We start from the raw sequence: 23,827 nt of genomic DNA, 5'->3' as shown, positions 1-23,827 counted from the left end.
TTATTTGAAAAAAAGATTTTTAAAAAAAATCATAGAATCTGAAATCCTAAATTTCATCAAAAATTCTGACTCATTCAGCAGATTAAAACACTCGTAGCGTTGTTTCTACAATGAAACATTGTATGGAAAGTTTGTCCCAACACTGTTGCAGAAGTTCCCAAAAATGATGCACTCAATGGGGTTTAGGTAGCACAGTATTTTCCTAATAATGCATCAGAGGGTGAAGTAACACAGTTGCTCATCAACAGATGTTGTGATACCTGTAGGAATTGTTGTTTGCATTAACTTTCAAGGTTTCATTTACTTCCATTGCTGCAGAAAAGCTGATAAAGGCCTGTATTCTATGATTCTGTGATTTTTCATCTTTCCTTTCCTTTCCTTTCCTTTCCTTTCCTTTCCTTTCCTTTCCTTTCACCCATGTTCGTGATCAGCGCTTGTTTGCCGTTTTAGTGTTTTCTATATAAAAGTGTCCAGCAGGTTTTGGCTCCGACTTTTACTGCCTGCAGTAAAACAGGAAAATAAAATGAAAAAAGGAAAAAGGGCAGGGAATGCAGCGAGAGAAAGAGAGTCTAATATTTTTGCCCTCTTGGAGCTGAACATGAGACATTAAAGGATCACAGCTGCTGGCAGAAGCTTCTGGGGTCTTGTGTGTGCATGTGCTCATTTTCCCTGCTAATCTAATATTCAGTTTTCATCACACAAACATCTCAGAGTTGTTAAATTCAGCTCATTGTCTACATAAAGACACATGATGTCATGTTTTCATATTTTATCCTCAAACCACCAATGTCAAATTAGATTACTGTAAATTAATTTATAGTTGAGAGACCATAGTAATAACTTTTTCACCTGTGCGGTTTAAAAATCTAATGTGTGTGTTTCTCAGTTAGAAGGTCCAGTGACTTTATTACTAAACAACAGTAATGTAATTATGTCAAAACTTAGCATTTTTTTCACATTAGTTTAAGTTTCAATAATTCTGAACATGTATAGAAAAGAGAGGAAACTGTGGTGCACAGAGAAAACACATGGCCGGTTTTTCAAAAAAGGGCTGGAAATAATGTAACATACAGCATATAGCATTGGTAGTAAAAGGCTTTAAGTTAGGAAAACCCTGGTGTAGTTCTTTAAATAAAGATGGGGGCTACGTCCTGCAGCAAGCTACTGAGTGGAAGCTGCGCGGCAACATAATGTTCGGTGCAGTTCAATCAAAATTGTAAAGCACACTTACCCATGCACACTCATGTGCACACCCACTTGGTAACCCCATGTCGTGACCTGTGCAGCCAGTATTTCCCTCTTCAAACCCTTATAAAGCTCTACTGCTGCTGGAAACAACACAACCTGGATTTACAAGTCCACAGAGGCAGTGTATGTGTATGTGTGTGCGTATGTGTGTGTGTGGGTAAAACAGGGTTACAGCCAGGCCGCAAAGACACAGTAAGTCTAAGAGGCTGGTTTGATTGACCACAGTGTCGTGAGCAGTAAGTCATGCACACACAAAAACAAACACACCTACACGCATGCACACGCAGACACACACACACACACACACACACACACACACACACACACACACACAGAGTGAGAGCTATATATGCAACTATACAGAACAATGAGTTTAAAACATTCATGTCATCACTTGCTATTGATTTTTGTTTGTTTCTGCATCTTTACACATTCCCTGCCAATGTTTTTCTTCCAAAGCATATTACTTTCTCCAAAAAAGACTTAGCATCTTGTATTGATAAAGATTTTGAACTTGTGAACTTGTCGAACCCAGAACCTTCTCGCTTCAGTGTGCAAAAAAAAAAAAAAAAAAGTTTTAGGGCAAACAAACATCACTTGTGCACTGGTGTGTTCCCGACAGGTGATTCTTCTAAAGTTAACTTGTGTGACGTGTAAGATCCAACTTACGGTTCATGGCGTTGATAGTCGGCTTTGCATTACTGTTTTTATCAGTTTATCCATTTTTAATTACATGTAGTCTGATTTCAAAAGAAGAAAAACTGAACTTTGTCTCCAAGAGAACAAGGGAGGGGTTTAATTTTAACTATCTGGCACTGGAAGTACTGTGCTAAGACTGTGTGTGTGTCTGTACGTGTATGTGTGTGTGTGTGTGTGTGTGTGTGTGCAGGCAGTGTATTTAAAGAATATTGAAAACACATGTCTGAAGCTTGATAAAAAAATACTTTAGGCAATGGATAATTTGGTCTGATCTTTGCACACACACACACACAAACACACAAGCAAACCTCTGATGTAAATTTGACCTTATGAAAACCAACATACACATGTACTGAATATCAGAATCAGGGACAGTGAAGAACTTCAGAATAAATTAGGTAAATAACGGTGGATGTTTAGAGATTAATTTAGGCCTTTACTGATCTGAGCACAAATGTTCAGATGACTCATTGGTGGGGTTTGATGAATAAAACTAACTGTGTCATCCTAGATGTAACAATAACTCAAGCTTGATTCAACAAAATTATAACTATGGTATAATTATGTAAACTTGACTAAACTGTGTGTCGCATGGATGACTGATTATGTAGAAAAAAACTTTTCTCTTTCCCTCTCTGCACTTTCAGTAATAAAATCATTAAAATACATGCAGACTGTAAAATGTTCTATGCATTCAGTGTATAATGTCTGTGTACTATGGAGCACTCACAAAATTAGATGGTGCAGTTAGGTACAGTTGCAGGAAAAAGCAATTTATGTTCAATGGAAAGTAGAAACGTAATCCACGTTAAATATTGCCGGCTCCTATACATTTAATGAGGGGATGTGTCGACCATTAAGGTCTTCATCAGGCCTGCCAGGAAACACATCCACACAGGAAATGACAGCTACAATTAGGAGATCACATGATACCAAACAATTTAGATTCTTCTCACTGTGAGTGTAAAACTACAATGCACATAGAGAAAGTATGAGAGGTTACATTTATCCATTTATTTTACATGTGAAAACACATCATATTACGTTTGGGTATTTTGGTTTTACATTATTTTCATCAAAACAGGCAAGCAGTTGCACATGAGAGATCAACAGTGAGGATTAAGAGTCAGTGCCTTGATGTGGACCTTGGATCATGAAGAAGAGAGAAAAAGATGAAATAGTATTGTTTTATTCAGGCCAGAGCCACAGGGCACGTGCAGGGGCAGGCAGGGAGACAGTAGAGGGAGACAGCGTCAGCCAGCGTGGAAGCCTGCATGGAGCAGCCTGAGGAGATGAGACCTTAAACTTTTTCTTCTAGTGCACCCAGTTTATGCAGCTCTGCAGCGATCACTATTTTTGCAAAAGGTCTTTAAAAGATGAGTTTTGTGCTTCGCACTTAACAAGTGTTGCGTCTTCAAAATTTTCTAGATGTTGTTGCCTTATCTGTTATTCTTTTTGGAAATGGTCTACTGCTGAGCTATTTATGTTTTTTGTTTTACAGTATAAACGTAGAGGCGGGTTAATCACAAACCTACATTGTGTGATCTCCATTGCTCAGAATGAGCGATCACAAAGAGGCAAAAGCAATTTCCCTTCTTAATACACATCTCCCTGTAAAGGCATGTTATTGATACATCATTTATTTGGCATTGTCTGCCTCATTCACACTACAATGCAAGACTGGTGTTTTGAAATGTATCCATTCTGGAGAGAAAAGCAGTGTTTCCTAGGTGTGAAAAACACTGGCTTAGTGCGGACATGAGAGAAAAAGACAGTCATAAAAAGAGAGAGCAGTGACCATCTGGCTCAGGTCAAGCTCCTACAGAGAGTGATGATCACAGTAGTGTGTGTGTGTGAGAGAGAGAGAGAGAGAGAGAGAGAGAGAGTCCCCTGCAGTGAAAGGTGATGACCACAGCTGTGTGTCTGACCTGAAACCCATGGGGAACCTCCCCCCTCCTAATCCTCTTCCTTCTCCAATTTTCCTTCCTCCTCCTTCTGTTCCTATACTTCATTTTATTTTTTTCTTTCTTTTCCTTCTCCTCTGTTTTCTTTACGAAACCATATGAGCAAAAAAGCTCTGTGTAAAGCTTAGCGGGGCAGCCATTGTGGCCCCACCTCCTCCACTATTTTGCATCAATTAGCACATCACCCCCAAGACTTTTGTGTGTTTGTGTGTGCGTGTGTGTGTGTGTGTGTGTGTGTGTGTGTGTGCACTGTGGGGGGAAGGGAAATAAAGGACTATTGTGTGTTGTCAAGGAAAACAGAGACCGCCACGGAGATTTACCGTGTCCCTTGACTGAATCTGTTACTCAGTCTGAATGATTATGCACAAACATCAATATTGTTACTATGGTTACTTGCACTCTAATGATAAGTCATGATAAATTTCCACAAAAGTCCTCTGACAAACTTTCCCAAATTGATTGCATGTTTTGTGCACATTTTTATAGGCTATCATGTTTGTCTGCGTTAGCTGATGCTGATACAATGACAAATCACTTTACACAACATGCACCAGCACAAATTCCCATTCCTTTACACCTCTATGCAGAGCAGAGGAAATTTACTTTTACCCCCTCTTCCAAAGTGTTTCAGGTTAAGGCTCAGTCCTTAGAAAGGTTTGACAAACTGAGCACTTGGATTAATTACCAACACGATAAAACTTTGCTTAATTCAACATATCTGCTGTTCAGACAACTGGGTTCCATGTTTACAGCCAAAACACAATTCTGTTAGATATTTAACTCAAGCTGGGGTCCAGATGGGGTTCTTATGTAGCAAAATTAGCACCACACTGCTAAGTGGCGGTATATGGGTCTTCAATAGCTCATAATTTCAAAGGTAGGAGTCTTCTACCTCCCTCAAGAGTTCATCTCTAACTGTAGTTTACATTCCACCACGTGCAGACAAAGCTAACGCCATGGATGAACTGTATGATAGTATCTATGACTTGGAGAATGCCCATGTTGAGGCAGCTCTCTGTTTCAACAGGGCTGGCTTTTTCACATAGCTACTAGGACCGAATGCACATTGGACCACTGCTATACAGCCTTCCCCCACCTTGCCTTTGGGAAAGCAGATCATATCTCCATTCTGCTGCTCCAAGCCTACAAACAAAGACTCAAACAGGTCAAACCACTGCTACATACAGTAACTGTCTAGTGTTGAGTGACGAGCCTGAGTCTCCACAACTGTTTTGAAACTTCAGACCGGCAGATGTTTAGGGATTCATCTGAGGGCAACATCAGCATTTTACAGTGACTCTGTAATATGCTACATCACAAAGTACATTAATGACACTATGCCAAAATAAATGTACAGTCACTCCCCAGGCAAATACCACGGACTGGTAAATGGTGAAGTCTGATGTAAAAACTGAGAGCACTAGCCTCGGGGTTGGCACCTCCCTTTTCAGCTGGGTCTTTGACTTCCTGAAAAAAAGGCCTAGGGTAGTGACAACTGGTGACCCCCCCCCCCACCTCAGTGACATCATCACTGACAGTGAGTGACTTGGACAAGGACCCTTGACACAAAAGACCTAGTGAGCAAGTGTGACAACAGCCTGTACCTTGACGTCAACAAGAACTAAGAGATGAGAGCAGACTATAGGAAGCTGCAGGAAGCAACAACATCCCCACTGAGAGGGTCAGCAGATTCAAGTGTCTTGGTGTGCAGTGCACATTATTGGCTGACCTCTACTGGACTGTTCACACAGAAATGATGGTTCAGACTGCTCTCTTCCTCTTTCACATAAGACTGAAGAAGTTTGGCTTGGACCCGGCTATCCCTCCAAACTTTTATAGACACACTGTTGAAGAACATCTGACTGGTTGCATTTCTGGTTTGGCAGCTCTCTGCTCACAACCACAAGTCCCTCCAGAGATTGGTGAGAACAGCAGAGTAGACCATTGGCATAGAGTTCCCTGCCATTTAGGACACTTACCACACATGTTGTCTGTGTGGAAAGCCTGCATGATGATCTTGCCACCCAATGCACAAACTATTTCCCCCCCTGCCATCTGGCTAACAGTATCAGTAACAGATCACAGACCTGCAGACTGGGCGACAGTTGCATACCCTCAGGTCTCAGCTAGGTGTACCTAATAAACTGGCATTTGAGTGTATATGCATGTCTAAATTTTCATACTCTCTGTTCTTCTGTATTTTACATTTAATCATCTTAATTTTTCATTTTTATCTTATATTATTTTACATTTTTACCATTTTATTGCTTCATAGAGCCTAACTGATAAATCAGCCTGACCATCATTAGCTTTTCACTGATATAGTGATATTGCCATATATATTGACTCATAAGTAACAAGAAATTGCAGACCAGAAAAGGTAAATGAAGATAATTTAAAGCTGAAAAAAGCACCATAGCCACTGATTCAATTTAAATCCAATGTGCTGGAGCACAGAGAACGCAACAATGAAAAATACTGCAACTGTCAGTATTTATATATGTCATAATAATTAGTTTCATAATTCTGAGAAATCCACTGTGTCAACAGCATGAATACAACAAGCGCTACCCAGTCCCTCCTTACTCTGACTGCATTTGGTATGACTGCGTTTCATTTCTATTCAATCCAACATTTTGTTGTGATGTGGTGCATTGATTTTTTTTTTCCTTTTCTGGTAACACACTCACATATAGCGTTTTTGTCCAAGTAGTTGAGACATCAGCCAGTGAGCTTCCTGCTGCCTGCCACCGGACCGAACACATACTCTGTTGGTCCAAATAAATCGTTCTTTCATCACTGTGCTGTGTGTGTGTGGGTGTGTGTGGTGTGTGTGTGTGCGTGCGTGTATGAGTAGTCCAATACTGTAGGCTCTCTGTGTTGCACTGACAGACACAAACCAGCTGCCTGCATTCCTCTCTCTCTCTCTCTCTCTCTCTCTCTCTCTCTCTCTCTCCCCCTCTCTCTCTCTCCCTCTCCCTCCCTCCCTGACTTCTTAAGGTTGATCTCCCCTCCCCCCATTCAGGTCAGTCTCTCACACATACTTCTGTAATGCTATATGTATATATTTGTATACCAACCTAAAACACACACACACACACACACACACACACACACACACACACACACACACGTACAAGAAAGCTAAACAAGAGACGGTTCAATAAAATAATGTGTAGTAAATAGAATTTGTCTTTTTGAAGCTGGTGTAAAGCCGCACTGATCAACATCAGCCTCTCATCATTATCTAATCTCACGTAGCCAGAGTTAAAGCAGAAGAGATCAAAGTAAGTATTCAAAATGTCCAGTATGTGCAGCTGACAACACGGTAAACTGTTTCCGAGTTACTGTAACAGGCTCAGTGGTTTTATAAGGATGTTGTGGGGATAATCCACACTTGTTATTTCACAAGAATACACATAACTTTACATTACATTAAACCAGACCTGATGTCTATTGTGATGAATCCCTTGACCACCAGGACACCTACTCACAAGCTTATTATGTTGACTTTCAACACATAAGTCTAAAACATTATGGTACATCTTTGGGAAATTATCAGTACTAATGTAAAGTATATGTTATCAGTGGATGGATATATGTAGATGGATGATGATGAAGTTTTATAGTGGGTTCAGGTGAATATGGCCAGGGCTTGCTAACAACATAAACTACTTTTCAAATGCATCTACAAAAAGTCCAAATATAATGATCCTACATTCACATAACTCACATAATCACATATAGAAAAGGGTTAAAGCAGAGAAAAAACACCAGCATGGTGTATTAACCTTTAGCCCACTCCTCAAAAACACTTAACATGCTGGTTAGACCAACTTGGTAAGCCAACATGTCCTGTAAGCCATCCTCAAATTGGAAAACGTCCTCAGACTAAACTAAGAGGCTTGTGTTTTTCCACCTCGGCTCCACATCTAAATAGTTGTTCAGCATTGGGTTTCACACGGTTGCTCAAATACTTTGCACGGTGGTCACACTTCTGGCTATCCTCACACTGAGCAAGCACAGTCCAAACCATCAAAATCTTTTTTGTTGTGTTTATTTCACATAAGTCTACTGTAAATCTAGTTGTTGTTTGTGTAACTTTTTTTTTTCTCTCCAGCAGATGTCCAGCTGCAGCAGACCGCAGACCAAACACTGACTGACTGTCTGGAAACCTGCTGGACTGCCCCCATCTGCTTGACCACTGCAGACACTATCCACAAACACAGTCACACACACACACAAACAAACAGTTACAGTCAAACATGATGAAGTGCGTCCATTTGACCTGGTGTGCCTACGAACTGCTGCGTTTTACACCACAGACAGGAGCGAGGAGTGAGTGAGTGAGAGAGAGAGAGAGAGAGAGAGAGAGAGATAGAGAGATCATCTTGCTGCAACTTTGTACAAAGTCTATGCTTTTACACGCTTGTATCTTTGTGTGTGAATCGTGGTGGAACAGCCTTCATGACAGTTATGGTCAGTCTGGTTTAAGAGGTTTTACCATCAAACTCCAACAAACTACCATGTGTGACAGATTCAAATTAGCATCACTTATCCTTTAAGTCGGCGGTCTGTGGCCTTCAACCAAAATCGTTAGGCTCCCAAGTGAAATCAGTTTTTCTACAGTTAAACTTTTAGGTATTTCTCAAATCTATAAATCATGTAAAACACACATTTTCACACACATCCCAGTTAGAATTTATTGAAATTTTATGTCCCAGGTTAAACTGTTGTTTGTGTTAGGTAAACATCTCATATGATGAGATGAGTGTTTAACATGTTGGCATCCGTAGGGTCTTTTAGCAGAATGAAATTATTTTATTTATATTTTGTCACATTTTTTTCTATACATTTTGTACAAATTTAAACTGAAATTTCAAACTAAGAAAATAAAAAATATTTGTTGAAAAATTTGGTCTCAAATAAAGCATAGCAGACAAACAAAGATCATTGTATTGTTCATTTAAATATCTATATATAAGTTGATCTGTGTTTTATATGAAATGCTGCATATATTTACCAAATAGTTTGATGTGTGTAGATTTTGGAAAATCAGTACCTTCTTCATAACAATGAAAAATGTAAAAATGTGACAGGGAAACCTGTGCTTCCATCCATCCATTCATTCTAGTGTGTAACACTGTGGTGTCTGTGAGCTGTGACACTGATCAGATGGTGTTTGACCAATACTCCCCAGGGAAATCACAGTACACTAACAACACTCTCAATCAATAACTTTAATAGCTGGAGTCCTTAATTATTGCACAGCTGTCCATCAGATCTGTGTACCAAAGCTCAAGCAGTGAAACCAATTATCCAATGACCACAATGAACAGCATTGACCAGTGAAATTTATTCATCCCTCAGACTAACAATTGAGTTGTCTGAAGCTCCCTGTCATTTAGCTCATATTTTCATGTAATAATAATGCCTTTCCTTAGCATACTTTAAAACAGAGGCTATAGATTTGACGCCCACACCAGCCCTTTTAGCTGAATAACTCCAAGCCCTGATGAGGTCTGGTCCTTTAGCATCCTGGAAAAGCTTGTCTAAAAAGAGAACAAACTGTTCACAACCATGAATCACACCAAACATGTTGGACCAACCTCCTCCTCTTCTGCTCATCAATACAATCTGCTTTTCAGTAATTAGTGTATTGCTGGGTGTAATGAAACTGAGGTCAGAGTGCATTGACTTTATTAAAAACACAGGTTGAGTTGACAGGTGAAAACAGCAGAGTTACCAATGAAGTTATCCTGTTGCAACTTGCTCGTAAGATTCTAGACTGATTTTATCACAAAATCATTCAAGAAAAAAGCCTGTCTGTATCTGTCTGCATTTTTTTAACTTGAAACTTAACAATGTTAAATGCAGTTTTATTGAACACACTTCCAGGAAACATTAAAATGTTCCTTGTAAATTATTTTCACTTTCAAAATTTTTGTTTTGGCATAGGACGATAATGTGCAACAAATGTCTTGAGGTGGACTCAAACTGCAGACATCAATGGATGTCCTGGGTGACCAAGATGGATACCACCAAATGTGTGGACTCTCAGGGCACCTGTAAATCCTCTTCTGATTTCCCTTATTTACAATTTGCTATCCAGCCAACCCCATATAGTGTTGTTGGAGACGTTGCATCCTATCCCAGATGTGGGCTACACCCCGATCAACCACTTTGTATTTTCAGCTATGGAGCAAAATGCAAAGCAGCAGATACAATACATTTTATATACAAAAGGCAATTAAAAGTGCTTAACATGATGCATAAGAAATGCAAAACAAGTAAAATAATATAAAACAATTTTAAGTGGGTAATAAGCTGCTATTTAAGCTTCAGCTATGGGCAGTGGAGAACAGAAGATTTTTAAACGGTTCTGAAGTTGGAGCCTGGCTTAAGTCTTCTGCAGGCTTGTTCCAGCTGTGGAGCACAGTAACTCATTGCTGCTTCTTCTTGCTTAGTTTAATAGATGAGCAGTGACATTTTCAGGTCTGTGACCTGAGAATTGTTATGATGTGTTTAGTTTTCTTTCCTTTTAATTTTTTGCATAATTTGGCTCAGTGGGAGCATGCACAGGTTTAGAAATGAACATGTCGTGTTGACAGGTTAAGTTACTGAATGAGACAAAGTAGTTCCCGCCCTAGACAATGGTCGGCCAAAGTCCCACTGACTTTCCCAGTTTTTTAGTAGTACTATTGTTATCTGTGTCACAGGCAACACAAAGATCCTTGAGGACATAGGATGACATTTTCCCTGCAGCGTCTAGATGAATATCTTTCTGTGTTTGTTCAGAGATCTACACTGGCCTGAAGGCCTATTTCAGTCTAATTTATAGTCTATCTTATAGCGGGGAATTCTCCTCCTTTTGGTTCAGCTTCTCTTGCTGCTCTGTCTCCTTCTCTCTTTCCCCCTGCCCTCTTTGACCTTCTCTCTTCTTCCTGTCCCTTCCCCCACGCCCAAACTACCCCCACCCTTTTTATCCCACTCAGGGTAGAAACACACCAAATGCAGCAAGACCACCAGGAACCGCCTACACCTCCCACACTCAGCGGCCTGCGTGAATTACTGCTGCTTTGACTGTTGTCGCTCTTTATTCCCACGATTATGCAGATCAATTCAGGAGCTGCATCTGATTGTTTGCAGTGAAACCCTTTGAACGGCAACAGGTACTTGCTGTGACTGAGTGGTTAAGATGCTGGAATTCATCTGGCTTTCATCACATTTTCGTCACGGTTTGCTCGCTGTGCTGCAGTGTGTTTACCTGTCCAACATACAGTGAGTGGCTGTTTGTGTGGAAAGTCTGTGAGGAGTTGGAGAGAGCTCAACTTCACAGCTGCACACTAAAATAGTGTAGATGGCTAAAAGCTTAAAACAGCTTAAACACACGTTTTTGTTGTAAACAGAGGACACGTCCTATACAGGGTGTGACTCCTGATGTAGAAGTTGAAACATGGCAAGATAGGGAGGGAAAAATTAAGTGGAAATTAAGAGGAAAAGTGTGCTTTATCCTTCTGTTCTATTACAGCAAACACATTTCTACAGGCATTAGAAACACTTAGTTTGCAAAGATGGGTAATCTGACTTCACTGTGTTTATAGCCTAAAGTAAATTTTCATTTCATTTCACCTCATTAAATATTTAAATTGCTGAAAAGAATGAAATGTGGGCAGTAATTCAGAGGAGACTGTGTTTATGCACTTTAAATGTAATTGTTTCCTATAAGAATCTACTGTAGAGGCTGTTCTTGATAAGAGCAACACAGCCAATTTTTCATTAAGTACATTTTACAGAAGTAAATTTGTCACTGTCAACACATTACAACACTATAATTTAAGTTGTTTAAAAAAAATGTTTACCCTCCTTCATAAATAGTACGATACAAAAGAGAAATGTATAAAAATGAAAGAAATAAAAAGAAGATTTGATAATTCATAAATGTGTTATCCTGTTGTTTGGGATTTACATGCGTATTTTAATTTTCATGAATGCAAGAAAAGATAGCTTATACAATTTGTTACCCGCGAACTTTAAATCTAAACTATAGGCAAATGGTTCTTAAAAGCTGGACTGAAAAATAATTGTTTGTAAAATCTCTGGTGTAACGTAATTACTGTAACATATTTTCCTTCGATGGGGAGTAAAAGCCAATCAAGGGCGAATCCTATAGGAAAACAAACGCCAGGATTGGCTGAGACGCGGCATCGGTTTCAAGGCGCCCTGCGTTCTGTCCGTGGGGAGGTGGGGTGTCTTCTGAATGGAGGGGGCGCCTGGAAACCGGTGGAATCCGCACGGAGTGAGGAGAGCGAGCCTCTGGACTTCCAACCGCTCAGCATGTGAGCCGAGGCGCCGCTTGAAGTCAGGCCGAAAAACCATGGAAATATAAGCGTTTTTATGCTTTAAAGGTTTTTTGTTCGGCGCCGAAGTAGCAAGGCTTGAGCGCTAAACGCGCTGGGATAATTTGGGTTTGCATTATTTCGAGAAAAACGGGACTTTTTAAGTGTTGTTTCCACCGGATCGGGAGTGAGAGTGGACTGCTTGGAGTCACTTACAAAGACCATCAAGAAGTCATGACACGACGAACGTTTTACTTGGATTTATCTTCGTAAAAGACAAGAAAAGGTCGATTACAGGTACTTCAACTCGAATTAATTGGACTACAAGCTAAGTATCGGGACAGTTGCTGTTGATTTTCTTCGCTTTTCAGCTGTTTTTAAGTCGTCCTACTTGGATCAAAGTTTTTCCTTCCCTCCCCCTCCTCCTCCTCCTCCTCCTCCTCAACTATGGCGGCGGCCAGGTCCACCACTGGCTCCGTTTTTCTGCGGATCATGTGGCTGGTGTGCGGGGTGGCCTTCTCACCTACTTCTGCTCAACATTACAACAGTGAAAGTGGAATATCCGTCCCAGAGCACGGGTTTTGCCAACCCATCTCCATCCCGCTGTGCACCGACATCGCCTACAACCAGACCATCATGCCGAACCTCCTGGGCCACACGAACCAGGAGGACGCCGGGCTGGAGGTGCACCAGTTCTACCCGCTGGTTAAGGTCCAGTGCTCCGCCGACCTTAAGTTCTTCCTCTGCTCCATGTATGCGCCGGTCTGCACCGTGCTGGAACAGGCCATCCCCCCTTGTCGGTCCCTGTGTGAGCGTGCCCGGCAGGGATGTGAAGCCCTGATGAATAAATTTGGTTTCCAGTGGCCGGAGCGGCTCCGCTGCGAGGCTTTCCCCGTCCACGGAGCCGGTGAGATCTGCGTCGGCCAGAACACATCCGAACCCGGCAGCCCGCCCTCCTCGTCTTCCCCCCATGCACCGGACCCGACCCTCCCCCCAAACATCGGCCGGCCGAACCCACGCCCGCCCCAGCACAACCAGTACCAGCAGTTCTCCTGCCCTCTGCAGCTGGAGGTGCCTTCCTACTTGAGTTACCGCTTCATGGGGGTCAAAGACTGCGGGGCCCCGTGTGAGCCCACTAAACCAACCGGGATTATGTATTTCCGGGAGGATGAGGTGAAATTCGGCCGGCTGTGGGTTGGCATCTGGTCCATCTTGTGCTGTGTGAGCACCTTATTCACAGTGCTCACCTACTTAGTGGACATGAGGCGGTTCAGATACCCGGAGAGGCCCATCATCTTCTTATCCGGCTGTTATTTTATGGTGGCAGTAGCCTACGCTGCTGGGTTTTTCTTGGAGGATAAGGTAGTTTGTGTGGATAAATTCAAGGACGACGGCTACAGGACCGTGGCCCAAGGGACTAAAAAGGAGGGCTGCACCATCCTCTTCATGGTGCTGTACTTCTTTGGCATGGCCAGCTCCATCTGGTGGGTGATTTTGTCTCTGACTTGGTTCCTCTCGGCCGGAATGAAATGGGGTCATGAAGCAATAGAAGCCAACTCCCAGTACTTCCACCTGGCCGCATGGGCTGTCCCGGCCATCAAAACCATCACCATCCTCGCCATGGGCCAGGTGGACGGTGATGTCCTGACCGGGGTGTGTTTCGTCGGGATCTTCAACGTGGATGCCCTCCGCGGCTTCGTCCTGGCCCCGCTTTTCGTCTACCTGTTCATCGGCACGTCCTTCCTACTGGCCGGGTTCGTGTCCCTGTTCCGGATCCGCACGATCATGAAGCACGACGGCACCAAGACCGAGAAGCTGGAGAAGCTGATGGTGCGGATCGGTGTCTTCAGTGTGCTCTACACGGTACCGGCCACCATAGTGATCGCCTGTTACTTCTACGAGCAGGCCTTCAGGGAGCACTGGGAGCGGACCTGGCACATGCAGACCTGCAAACGCTTCGCCGTGCCGTGTCCGGTTCACAACTTCGCCCCAATGACCCCGGACTTCACCGTGTTCATGATCAAATACCTGATGACCATGATCGTCGGGATCACCTCGGGTTTCTGGGTCTGGTCCGGGAAGACGCTTCAATCATGGCGGCGGTTCTACAAGCGCCTTAGCAACGGTAACCACGGAGAGACGACGGTGTGAAGCTGGAGGACGAGGAGACACAAAGCCACAGAGTTTTGGATTTTACAACCACGAAAAAGAGGTCAAATAGCTTTCTGTTTTTGAAAATGGTGTTTTGGACATGTTTTTGATCGGATTTTTGTGTTTTCGTGTTTTTGGACACAACCAAACTTTGATCTATATTTGGTAGAAGTTGAATGAATTTTCAATATATTTCTTTTTTTGTACACTTTTTTGTCATCAGCAGACAGCCCACACTCCTGACTTTTGCATCGTTTGGATTATAACCTGGTGAAAATGGACATACTAGTCCCTGAACTGTATTGCCAGACTGGTGAAGTTACTTTTAATATGAAATTCCCCTCTTATTATTCCTTATATTCTTGATATTACAATTTGAATGTACTTCCTGTCTACTCTGTTGAGAGCTTCGCAGTGGAAAACACCATAACAGAAAGGACTGATGGGTCATGCAGTGTGGCATTCTGTCCATGTTGCAGCAAAATGGTCATAGGTTTGATCCCTACAGCAGCCACACCATCTGACTGGGATTTCGTTCATTAGGGAAGCTCGGACCATACTTGTTGTACTAATTTTAAGTTACTCTGCGTTTAGCTAAAGACTGAAATGCTTTAATACTGTGTTAAATATTGCAGAGTACAATCTCGCCTGTTATAATCTGAGGAATGATGCATCAACTCTGCCAAGTGGCTGCCCAGAAATCAACACTCTTCTTTTCTTTTTTTTTTACTTTTTTCATTTTTCAGACTGATGAATATTTGCTCCTGCATTGAATGTTCACTCCGAAGGTGAATGAAGTTACATATTGGTTTGCACAGCTATATAAAGGTTACAAGTGTTAAAAATGACTGATCCACTAAAGGACAACCTGGATCTGACAGTTTGAGAGACCACACACACTCACACACACACACACATATAATTATACACACACGGGCCTCTACTCTCTGTAATGGAGACACAACAGTTCATTGTTTGTCACTGTGTGTGGTCTCTCAGCTGTTGGATCTCCCATCAAAAAGACTTTTTAAGCTTTTAAGACATCCAAAGCACCATTTCAAGGATCCAGATTTAATCCGTGGCAGGGGAAATGGTTGCTCAGGATTTTCAATGTTATTTTATTGTGGATAAAGATGACTGTACACATTCACACCTGGTTTTTTTGTTTTTTTTGGCCTACTGTTACTGAATCTGCCTTACTCTCGTATCATTTCACTCAGTGTTAAATGGTTTTCACAAACAAACTAAGAATTTTAGTGTTTTTAACGAATCATTATTTTAGTGTCTACCTTACACAAACCTTCAAAAATGCAGAGAGATGGCATATATTTTCTCTCCATCCAGAAACCAGACTTATGTTTCATGTACTGCATCATGGAAACACTAAAAAGGAAGTCCAAGGTCCCCAACATGTGGGAATATTTTTTTATTTGGATGGAGTACAGTGGAGACTGTGTGGCAGAGGTGGGGTGTTTATCTGGGACAGAATCCGGGCCAATGATATCAGGTTATTAGAACTAAATTGATTATGTGTGTTGGTGAAACTGAACATTCACATGACCTCAACTAGTTATCCAGCTCATAGAAACTATTTTCAAAAGGTACTGGAAACATTTAATACAATAGCATGAAAAGTGTCAACTAAATGCTCTTGCCATTAAAAACACAGCCAAAAACAGTATGTCAGGACTGAGGACCTTCATTTATTTTTCGGAACCTGATAAATTTTTGAATGATACTCAAGACTTTTAATTCAAGCGAGGACAAAAGTAACCAGCAATGATTTAGTCCTATTGATAATCCACTGTTAAATGCAGCACACCAGTCATTTGAGTTGAATCAGAAGTAGTCATAGTTTATTGTGTCTGGAAATCTGAGCAGAAGAACGTGTTTTGATCTTGACTGAGTCAGCTGCAAGGCAGGATATGATGTGCCAGAGCCTTTTGTTTCTTGTCGTTTAGCACATTTTCTCTGCATACATCACATGATGGTGTAAATGATAAATGAAAACTCCCCCAACAGTTTGACCCTACAGACCTGGTGCTCTGGTCATTCTTAATCTCTAAAGCCGTGTCCCAAATCCAGACATACTGATACTAGAAACAAACACTATGTACCAGTCTTCATACTGTTCAAGTCGTTTGTATACAAGAAATGTCACATTTCATGTGATTGTACTACATACCTCAAACCCTGGTTAAAATTAGCATGTAGGATTGAGCACGCCACATGAATCATCTCTCATCCATCGTGCTTTTACCTAACAAGGCAGAAATATTTTTGTGAGCTGAGATCTTCCACTGTCAATGATACCAGACTGATCTGTTTGTGTTGTACTAAGTTTTCAGAAGGAATATGAGTGTGTGTGTATTTTTATCAGAGCATATGCAACCTACCAAGAAATCACACTCTGTTTTTTTTTTTTTTTTTTTTTAAAGGCATATTGTATTTATGGGGATACTCATTTCTGTCTTTTTTACTTGTTTTTTTTTTATCGAGATAAGCCTGTTGTACGTGTACAGTTTGAATAAAACAGATAAGGTTTGTAATGTTTTGTCAGTGTATGTGTGGTATTTGTTGTTAAATAATTCAGCTGTGTTTTCTGACCACCTAAACCAAGTTTGGCCTTCATTACTTTCACTTGCCACCTAAACGTTAAGGCACGCCAGTAAAAATACTTTTCATGCATGGGCAGGGCACATGATTGTTAAGACTTCAGCAATCGCACACAGGCAATATTGTGAGGCAGTGAAGCAGGGAATGTGGCCAGTGAGGGAGTAACACAATTCTGACCATCCATTTTGTTTTGTGTTATTACCTAAATGCCACAGTGAGTATAGTGTTACGGCTTTAGTCACACAGGTTATTGTAGGTAAATGTGACCACTGTAAACTTTAACTTTGATGCTTATGTTTCACTTTACTCGGTCACTCTGTCTGTGTCGTTCCCCAAAACTGCCTTGCTCTCGGAGCAAGGCAACTTTGTGACAACAGCCCTTGATGTTTGAATACCGCTGTAATGTCTGAACATACTGAATTAGTTTGTGAGACTGCAGCGTCCTCTACAGACAGACACAAGTACACAAATGGAAATGAGGAGAAATCTCTGGTGATGCCGACCAGAGGGAGCAAAGGACTTTTAACAATCTTTCCCGCTTAAATTTTACAGAAGCAGAACAGCACTGATGTACCAATCTGATGAGATAGCACCACCTCTTTGAAAAATATACACTGTAAAAATAAGTACAGTGTTTCTATTTGGTTAAAAAAACTGCACCTTGTTAAAACTAATTAGTTATGCTAATTGCCAGTGCTAATACACCACTCCCTATGGACCATACAGATACATAGCTTTCACAGTTTTGTTTAATTAAAATGCTACTTCACCACCTGCTGTTGTAATTAAGTACTGCAGTGACAATCACTCTCCAGCTGTTTCTCAACTAATCCAGCAAGCAACGTGTTGGAAGCTCATGACTGCAACACTCTGCATTTAGACAAATGTGATTTTTTTTTTTTAAAGTAAATGTTTGTGAGACTGACCTCCATGTGCTGCAGCAACTACATGCTGCACATTATTAGATAATCTCAACTTTTCTTTTACATTTACTTTATATTACAGATTTCTCCATGATTTGAATATATGGTTAGAATCAATTGGTTCACATAATGGTGTTTATATAAGAGGAAAGTGATGCAGGTCAACAATACAACTCCTCATTTAAGACAGCAAAAACGACAAATGCTTTTTAATGCAGTACATCAAATGCAAAGTTCACAGCTGTAATCAGTTAGTGGTGACAAACAGTGAAAATAAAATATACACATCACACCAGCTGTAATATTAACTCTGAACCCAGTGTGTCTTTTTGCATGAGGGTTTTTACAGAACTAAAAGTCTTGTCCCTCTGCTTATTTTCACACAGTGAATGAACTGACGGTATAAATACATTTCTTTCCATTAGGAACATGATTAGAAAGAAGATTTACAGGAGAAATCTGTCAGTGTGCTTCCTTTGCAGCTGCTATGTGAAAAGAAGCAGAAATCCTTAAAAGTTAAAGTTGAAGTTGTGATCACTGCATCACTGCATTAGCAGTTCTAGACTCACATGGCAGCTGCGTAACAATACAATGGAGAAAAATTGACCTCTGGTGGCCACAAGTCGAAATACTGGCCTGTTAAGCTGCTATCAACTGGCCCTCTCTGACTTTATATTAGATCATATGAACTATAAATTATTCAATCTGTTACACTTATTTTGTCAAACTCTTTTTTTGTTCTGTGTGTGTGTGTGTGTGTGTGTTTGGGGGTTACAGTCTCTCCCTTTTAAACAGATGCTCTTAAGTGCAATAGTGTGGTGTATGGTACTATCCTATTGAAAGCACTTTGTCACGACACTAGTGAGAATATTTTGTCATCACAACATTTTTAGATTCACAGATATCACAGGTGAAATGCCGTGTTTCAGATTATCAAGGCAGAAGGCCATTCAGTGTTTTTTGGAAAATTAAGATCTATGATCAAACCTTCAGACCTTTATAAAAACATGCTTAGTGATTTTGATTCTCGCATATATCATTGTGGTTGTCATTGATCTATTCTTTTGAGGAAAGCTGAACTACACCTATGAACATGTTGGCTATGGATCTGTTTCAGTACAATATTCTGGGTGCTGCTTTGTCATGACTGTCATTTCTGTTCTATTTCTTTATTTGTACAAGTAAATTAATCTACTTTCTGACCGCTACTCTGTGATTGTAGGCCTCAGTGTGTCAGTATTTGTGTGGATTGAAATGTACTTGTGGTGAGAAAGCATTGCAATAGACATACTATAATGATAATAGTAAGCATTTTGAAGGTACCCTGTGGAGATTATTAGCACTAGTATAACAATATCAAGTTACCAAATTATTTCTTCATTAGCATTTCATCCTACGTCTGAAGTCTGATGTGGTGTTTCCGACTCTGATGAGATTGTTAATAGTTGAGAAGAGAATTATCAGAGGATTACTCTGATCTGTTACTCTGACAATACAAAGAGGTGGGTTGGATGCGCTAGTGGGTCCAACTAATATGAGCTGAAAAACTATCCTTTCAAACATTACATTTTTATATATTGGTTACATTATGAGTGTCCTTGTGGTGAAGTTTGGTTTTATCCATTAGCCTATTTTTGAGTATGCAGAGTTTCCTCAAGAGAAGGCAATAGAAGTTATAAATAAAACAAAATGGCATCAAACAAAGAAACAAAACAGAGACAAAAAGAAATGCAAGAAACATATACCTATATACCTGTATACCTATTAGCGAGGTCCCAAAATAAATGTTTTAGTCAGTTTTTAGTGGCCTGCACTGACCTCCAACTTCAACCTCAAAATGATACTCTTAGGAAGAATTGGAGAAATGACTATGAGCCAGGCCTTATTACCCAGCCTTTTGTATTCTGCACTTTTGAGCCACAGTATAGTATATGTTGTATGTACTGTAAATCATTGGCCTACTACAAGGAACAATGTGTTACATTACTTTAACAAAACTGTACACCTCATGTAGGGCCAATCACATCATGATACCTTGTAAGTTAAGCAAAGGATTTTTAGTGTTGACACAATCTCAGATCTCATCAGTCAATTTGGAAAATAGAATTGTATTAATATGAACTGGAATGGTGGCCAAAGTGACAAAACTAAGATCGAAGTATCTTGTGCTTGTAGCACTTATTGAACTTGTATTGATTTCCCAAAAAATAATGAGAGATGGATTAAAAAGTCAATTGCCAAATGAAAGCAGCAGAGACATTCTGACTTTTAGTCTCTATAATGGGTTAAGCTCCAAAACACTTAATCTTGATTTCCCATAACACAATATGCTCACTGTCTTTTGCCTGGTAATTGCCCCCAGTTTGTAACACCCCAAGCCCATGTACCCTGATGTCATGACAGGGTTATTTTCTCACATTTTGGAGAGCTCCCTTCATAACCATGGATGACAATATACAACTGCTTTCACAGGCTGAGTACACCTGACTGATATAATAACTGATATAATAACCATATAACTAGTGAGGTGCTTAAATACAGTACGTAAGAAAATGTACTTAGTTCCCTCCAACCCAATGCCATTCCAATGCAAGATGTAGAAACAAAAAAGTACTATAAAGTATGATAGTGACTATTTGGCTTCATTGTTTGGATTTAGTCATGGACAAATTACATACATAGATATAGTCTGAAAAACTTGACTTAAATAACACAATTACTAGATGCTAAAGTGTAAATAATAACATGATGCATACAGGTTACACTGTAATCCTTTATTGTGTTTATGTGACACACAAACACATTCGTGAAAGTTTAACTTGGCTAACCAGTGGCCGGAGACACGGAGGGGCATCAACCAACACATTTCCTGTGAGACGCTCTGATGTGTTCAGTCCATACACATGAGATTTCCATGTTATTGATGAGATAATAAAGGTTAGCTGATGTAACTCTCATCTATCATGATGCAACGTTACAGAGACACAGAAATACTGAGTAAACATGATGATTAAGCCTCAGGGTCATTAGTCCACTATATCTTTGTATCCCCAGGACATCAATTTATTGTTGATGTTATGCTCTGAGACCAGTGGTCTCCATGCAGATGTAATTGTGCAAACTCCCTTTCCACTGAGAGAAGGTCACTGATGTTAGATACTGGATCACAAAGGCCCACAAAAATGTTTCATGTGGAGGTTAACAATTTAGCATTGGATATCTGGTATGTTCAAAACACTTCATAAAATAAAAAAGGCAGGCCAAAACAAAGTGTTTGCCCAATGAGAATCAGCTTTGTTGAAATAAAGGCCCCAGGAGTTTGGCTTTTGGCTAGTCAAAAATATACCAAGTATTAGTAAAACAGTAACCTGATCTAAGAGGAAGAAAAAAAAGTTTAAATTTCGTTTTTGTGTGAAAGAAATCATGTTTTCAGTGTGAGCAGCACTGCATCTGTGCTCAATCAGCTTAGAGAGTCAGCGGAGGTGCAGTCACAACACTTATTAAATCCTTGATCAGTACTGATGATGAAACAACCAAAATTTATATTTTGGTTCTATCATACCAGCAGTAAACAGTAAAAGTACAAAATAGTAAAAAAAACAAACAACCAAACATTCATTTTAATGAAGTTGACACAATCACTGGATACAGAGGAGGCAAAATATTATTAAGATTTATGAGAGCTCAGCTTTGGTGAACTTTGACACACAAAAGCCATTGTGACAGTGCATAGAGTCCATAATGGGGGAGTTTCACCTTACAATCTCATGTTTGTTGTCTATCCATTCATGGGATCTGTGAATTAACTGTGTTAACTTAATGTCTGACAGGCAGGCTGTGAGGGACCGAGTTGTAAGGCAATGAGGAGTCACAGGTTCAGGTTCTTTTCAAAAATAGGGTTTATTTACTCCAAATTAACAAACTTCAAATTACATGAACCAAAACAGTCTGGGCCCATAAAAGAGGTCAAAGTAATAAACTAACTGAGGCAAAATAACCTACAGCCAAGCTCAACCTAACTCAACTGACCTACAGACAAAGAACACAAGGGAACATATATACTGGCTGATCAGACCAGCTAAGACACACAGGTGGATAACATAAAAACTAACAATTTAAATAACAAATAAACAAACAAGACAGTTGGTTTCAAGCTTAAAACAATATCTAATAATCCTGCACAACAAAAAGAAATACCCTACTATCAAACTAAGGTTGAAATAAGTAAATAATCAAAAAATAATGACAGATACTTAGTTCAGTCCTAATTAACACATCCCCTATAAAAGTCTCCAGCTTCCTCAGGAGCATCCTTTGCTCGACCCCAGCCAGATGACCCAGGCAGCAGAGGTAAGGAAACCCCGAGCACCGGCAAAACACAAAGAAGAATAAACATATCTTAAGGCAACTTATATGAATAAACACAAATGTTAAATGTAGAGAAAATTAAAATAATAAAATATGAAATAAACCATAAGTATGTCATGAAATAAAGAACTATGTGTCCTTCTTTATGTGTTTACATGTATGTGAAATATAGGTGTAAAGTGTAAAGAAAACCTAAAATAACTGAAGAGATGTCAGTGCATGGGGTTACCGACTTTTACTGTGTGGCTGCAAGTGTGGCCGTCACACAGGCTAATGATAAGCTAAAAGCTTGCCCTTGGTTCATTTCCGTCATGCACATCACCCTTCAGTGTTTCTTAATTCGCAGTGCAAACTGACTAATGGCAGCTGACCTACTTTATTTCATTCCCCAACGTAGATTTTTCCTCGCATTAGGCCAGTGGCCAAAAAAAGCTAACTTGGCCGACTTTAACCTCTTAACAGTATGACAGGAGGGCCCAACTATGCCACAACCATGGGCGGTCTGTCAGACTGTTAACAGTACTACAAAATTACATTATGCGCACAACTCCAATGTGTGTATACATTGTGTAGATGTGTACATCTGAAGTTAAGAGGTTAATTAACAATGACAGGCTGTCAGTTCACAGAGAAGGCTACAAACACAAATTCCTGGTCTAACACAGAAACACGCCGACTACAGATCTTGTGACAGATCTTACCATTAAATAAATGAATGCCTTCATTCATGATATGATACACAGCAACACTTTAAACAAAAATCTTACAAGCAGCTCAGACAGTCCCCAGTCCAGAAACTAATGACCCTGGCCTGACCCCTGAACAATGACACACATAATATTTTGGGGTGAATTATATTTTTTTAGGTTGCAGTTGTTATTGTTAACAAATAGGTAGCATATGTAGAATTTAACCATTACACTTCACTTGCTGGCTAATATACTTAATCAAAATTGAAGTGATTTTCATGGATTGTATTTACCACCCTCCAAAATCCTTTCTTTCCAGGCCTTTACATCTTAAGCCTTGTCTAGGTGATCATTCCTATCCAGTAGGGGCTCCTCGGAAACACTATGGTAGCTGGATTTCTCAAACTCCTCTTTTGATTGTCTTAAAGATGTCACACAATACCTGTTTGTCCACTACACTGGACCACTGCCCATCTCCCCCAGATTTGGCTGGACACCCTTGGGCCCTGCTGACTTTACTGACAAGAATTCAAACAATCATGTAGTTACAATTATCTGCCCTGCAGTGGTGTGCTGGTGAATTGGAAGTTGTTAGTAGCGGGGTGTGGTCATGTGGTGGTGTGCATGTTTTTTGGCAAATCAAAAACTGTAAAGGGCCTTTTCAGGCAGCGTAGTAGCTGTTGTGGATGAAAGAGAATAACACATGAATCTTTGCTCTGCTTCACTTTGTCCTAATCCCAATGAAACTGTATTCATTCGGTATATCGTTAAATTTACATGTCCGCTGGTTGAAGGCTGTATGACAGAAGAGAAACAAACAAATAAAAGAT

At 40.3% G+C, this 23,827-nt stretch overlaps 1 protein-coding gene across 1 annotated transcript; it reads left to right on the top strand.

Annotated features, from left to right (window-relative positions):
• Nucleotides 1-12,213: 12,213 nt before the first annotated feature.
• On the top strand, nucleotides 12,214-16,955 carry LOC139633861 (frizzled-7-A-like). The gene has a single exon (XM_071499907.1). The coding sequence runs from the start codon at nucleotides 12,698-12,700 to the stop codon at nucleotides 14,399-14,401; it is 1,704 nt and encodes a 567-aa protein (XP_071356008.1). The 5' UTR covers nucleotides 12,214-12,697; the 3' UTR covers nucleotides 14,402-16,955.
• The last annotated feature ends 6,872 nt before the right edge of the window (nucleotides 16,956-23,827 follow it).

This window comes from Trachinotus anak, unplaced genomic scaffold (assembly GCF_046630095.1).
Source record: "Trachinotus anak isolate AG129_WGS33_773 ecotype Australia unplaced genomic scaffold, CSIRO_AGI_Tana_v1 ptg000001l, whole genome shotgun sequence".
Lineage (NCBI taxonomy): Eukaryota > Metazoa > Chordata > Actinopteri > Carangiformes > Carangidae > Trachinotus > Trachinotus anak.
The sequence above is the reverse complement of the archived record's forward strand: the minus strand, read 5'-3'. Positions and strand labels throughout refer to the sequence as shown.

What these genes read in the sequence shown, in the direction of transcription:
- LOC139633861 (XM_071499907.1), top strand. Translation starts at nt 12,698, where the DNA reads ATGGCGGCGGCCAGGTCCACCACTGGCTCCGTTTTTCTGCGGATCATG.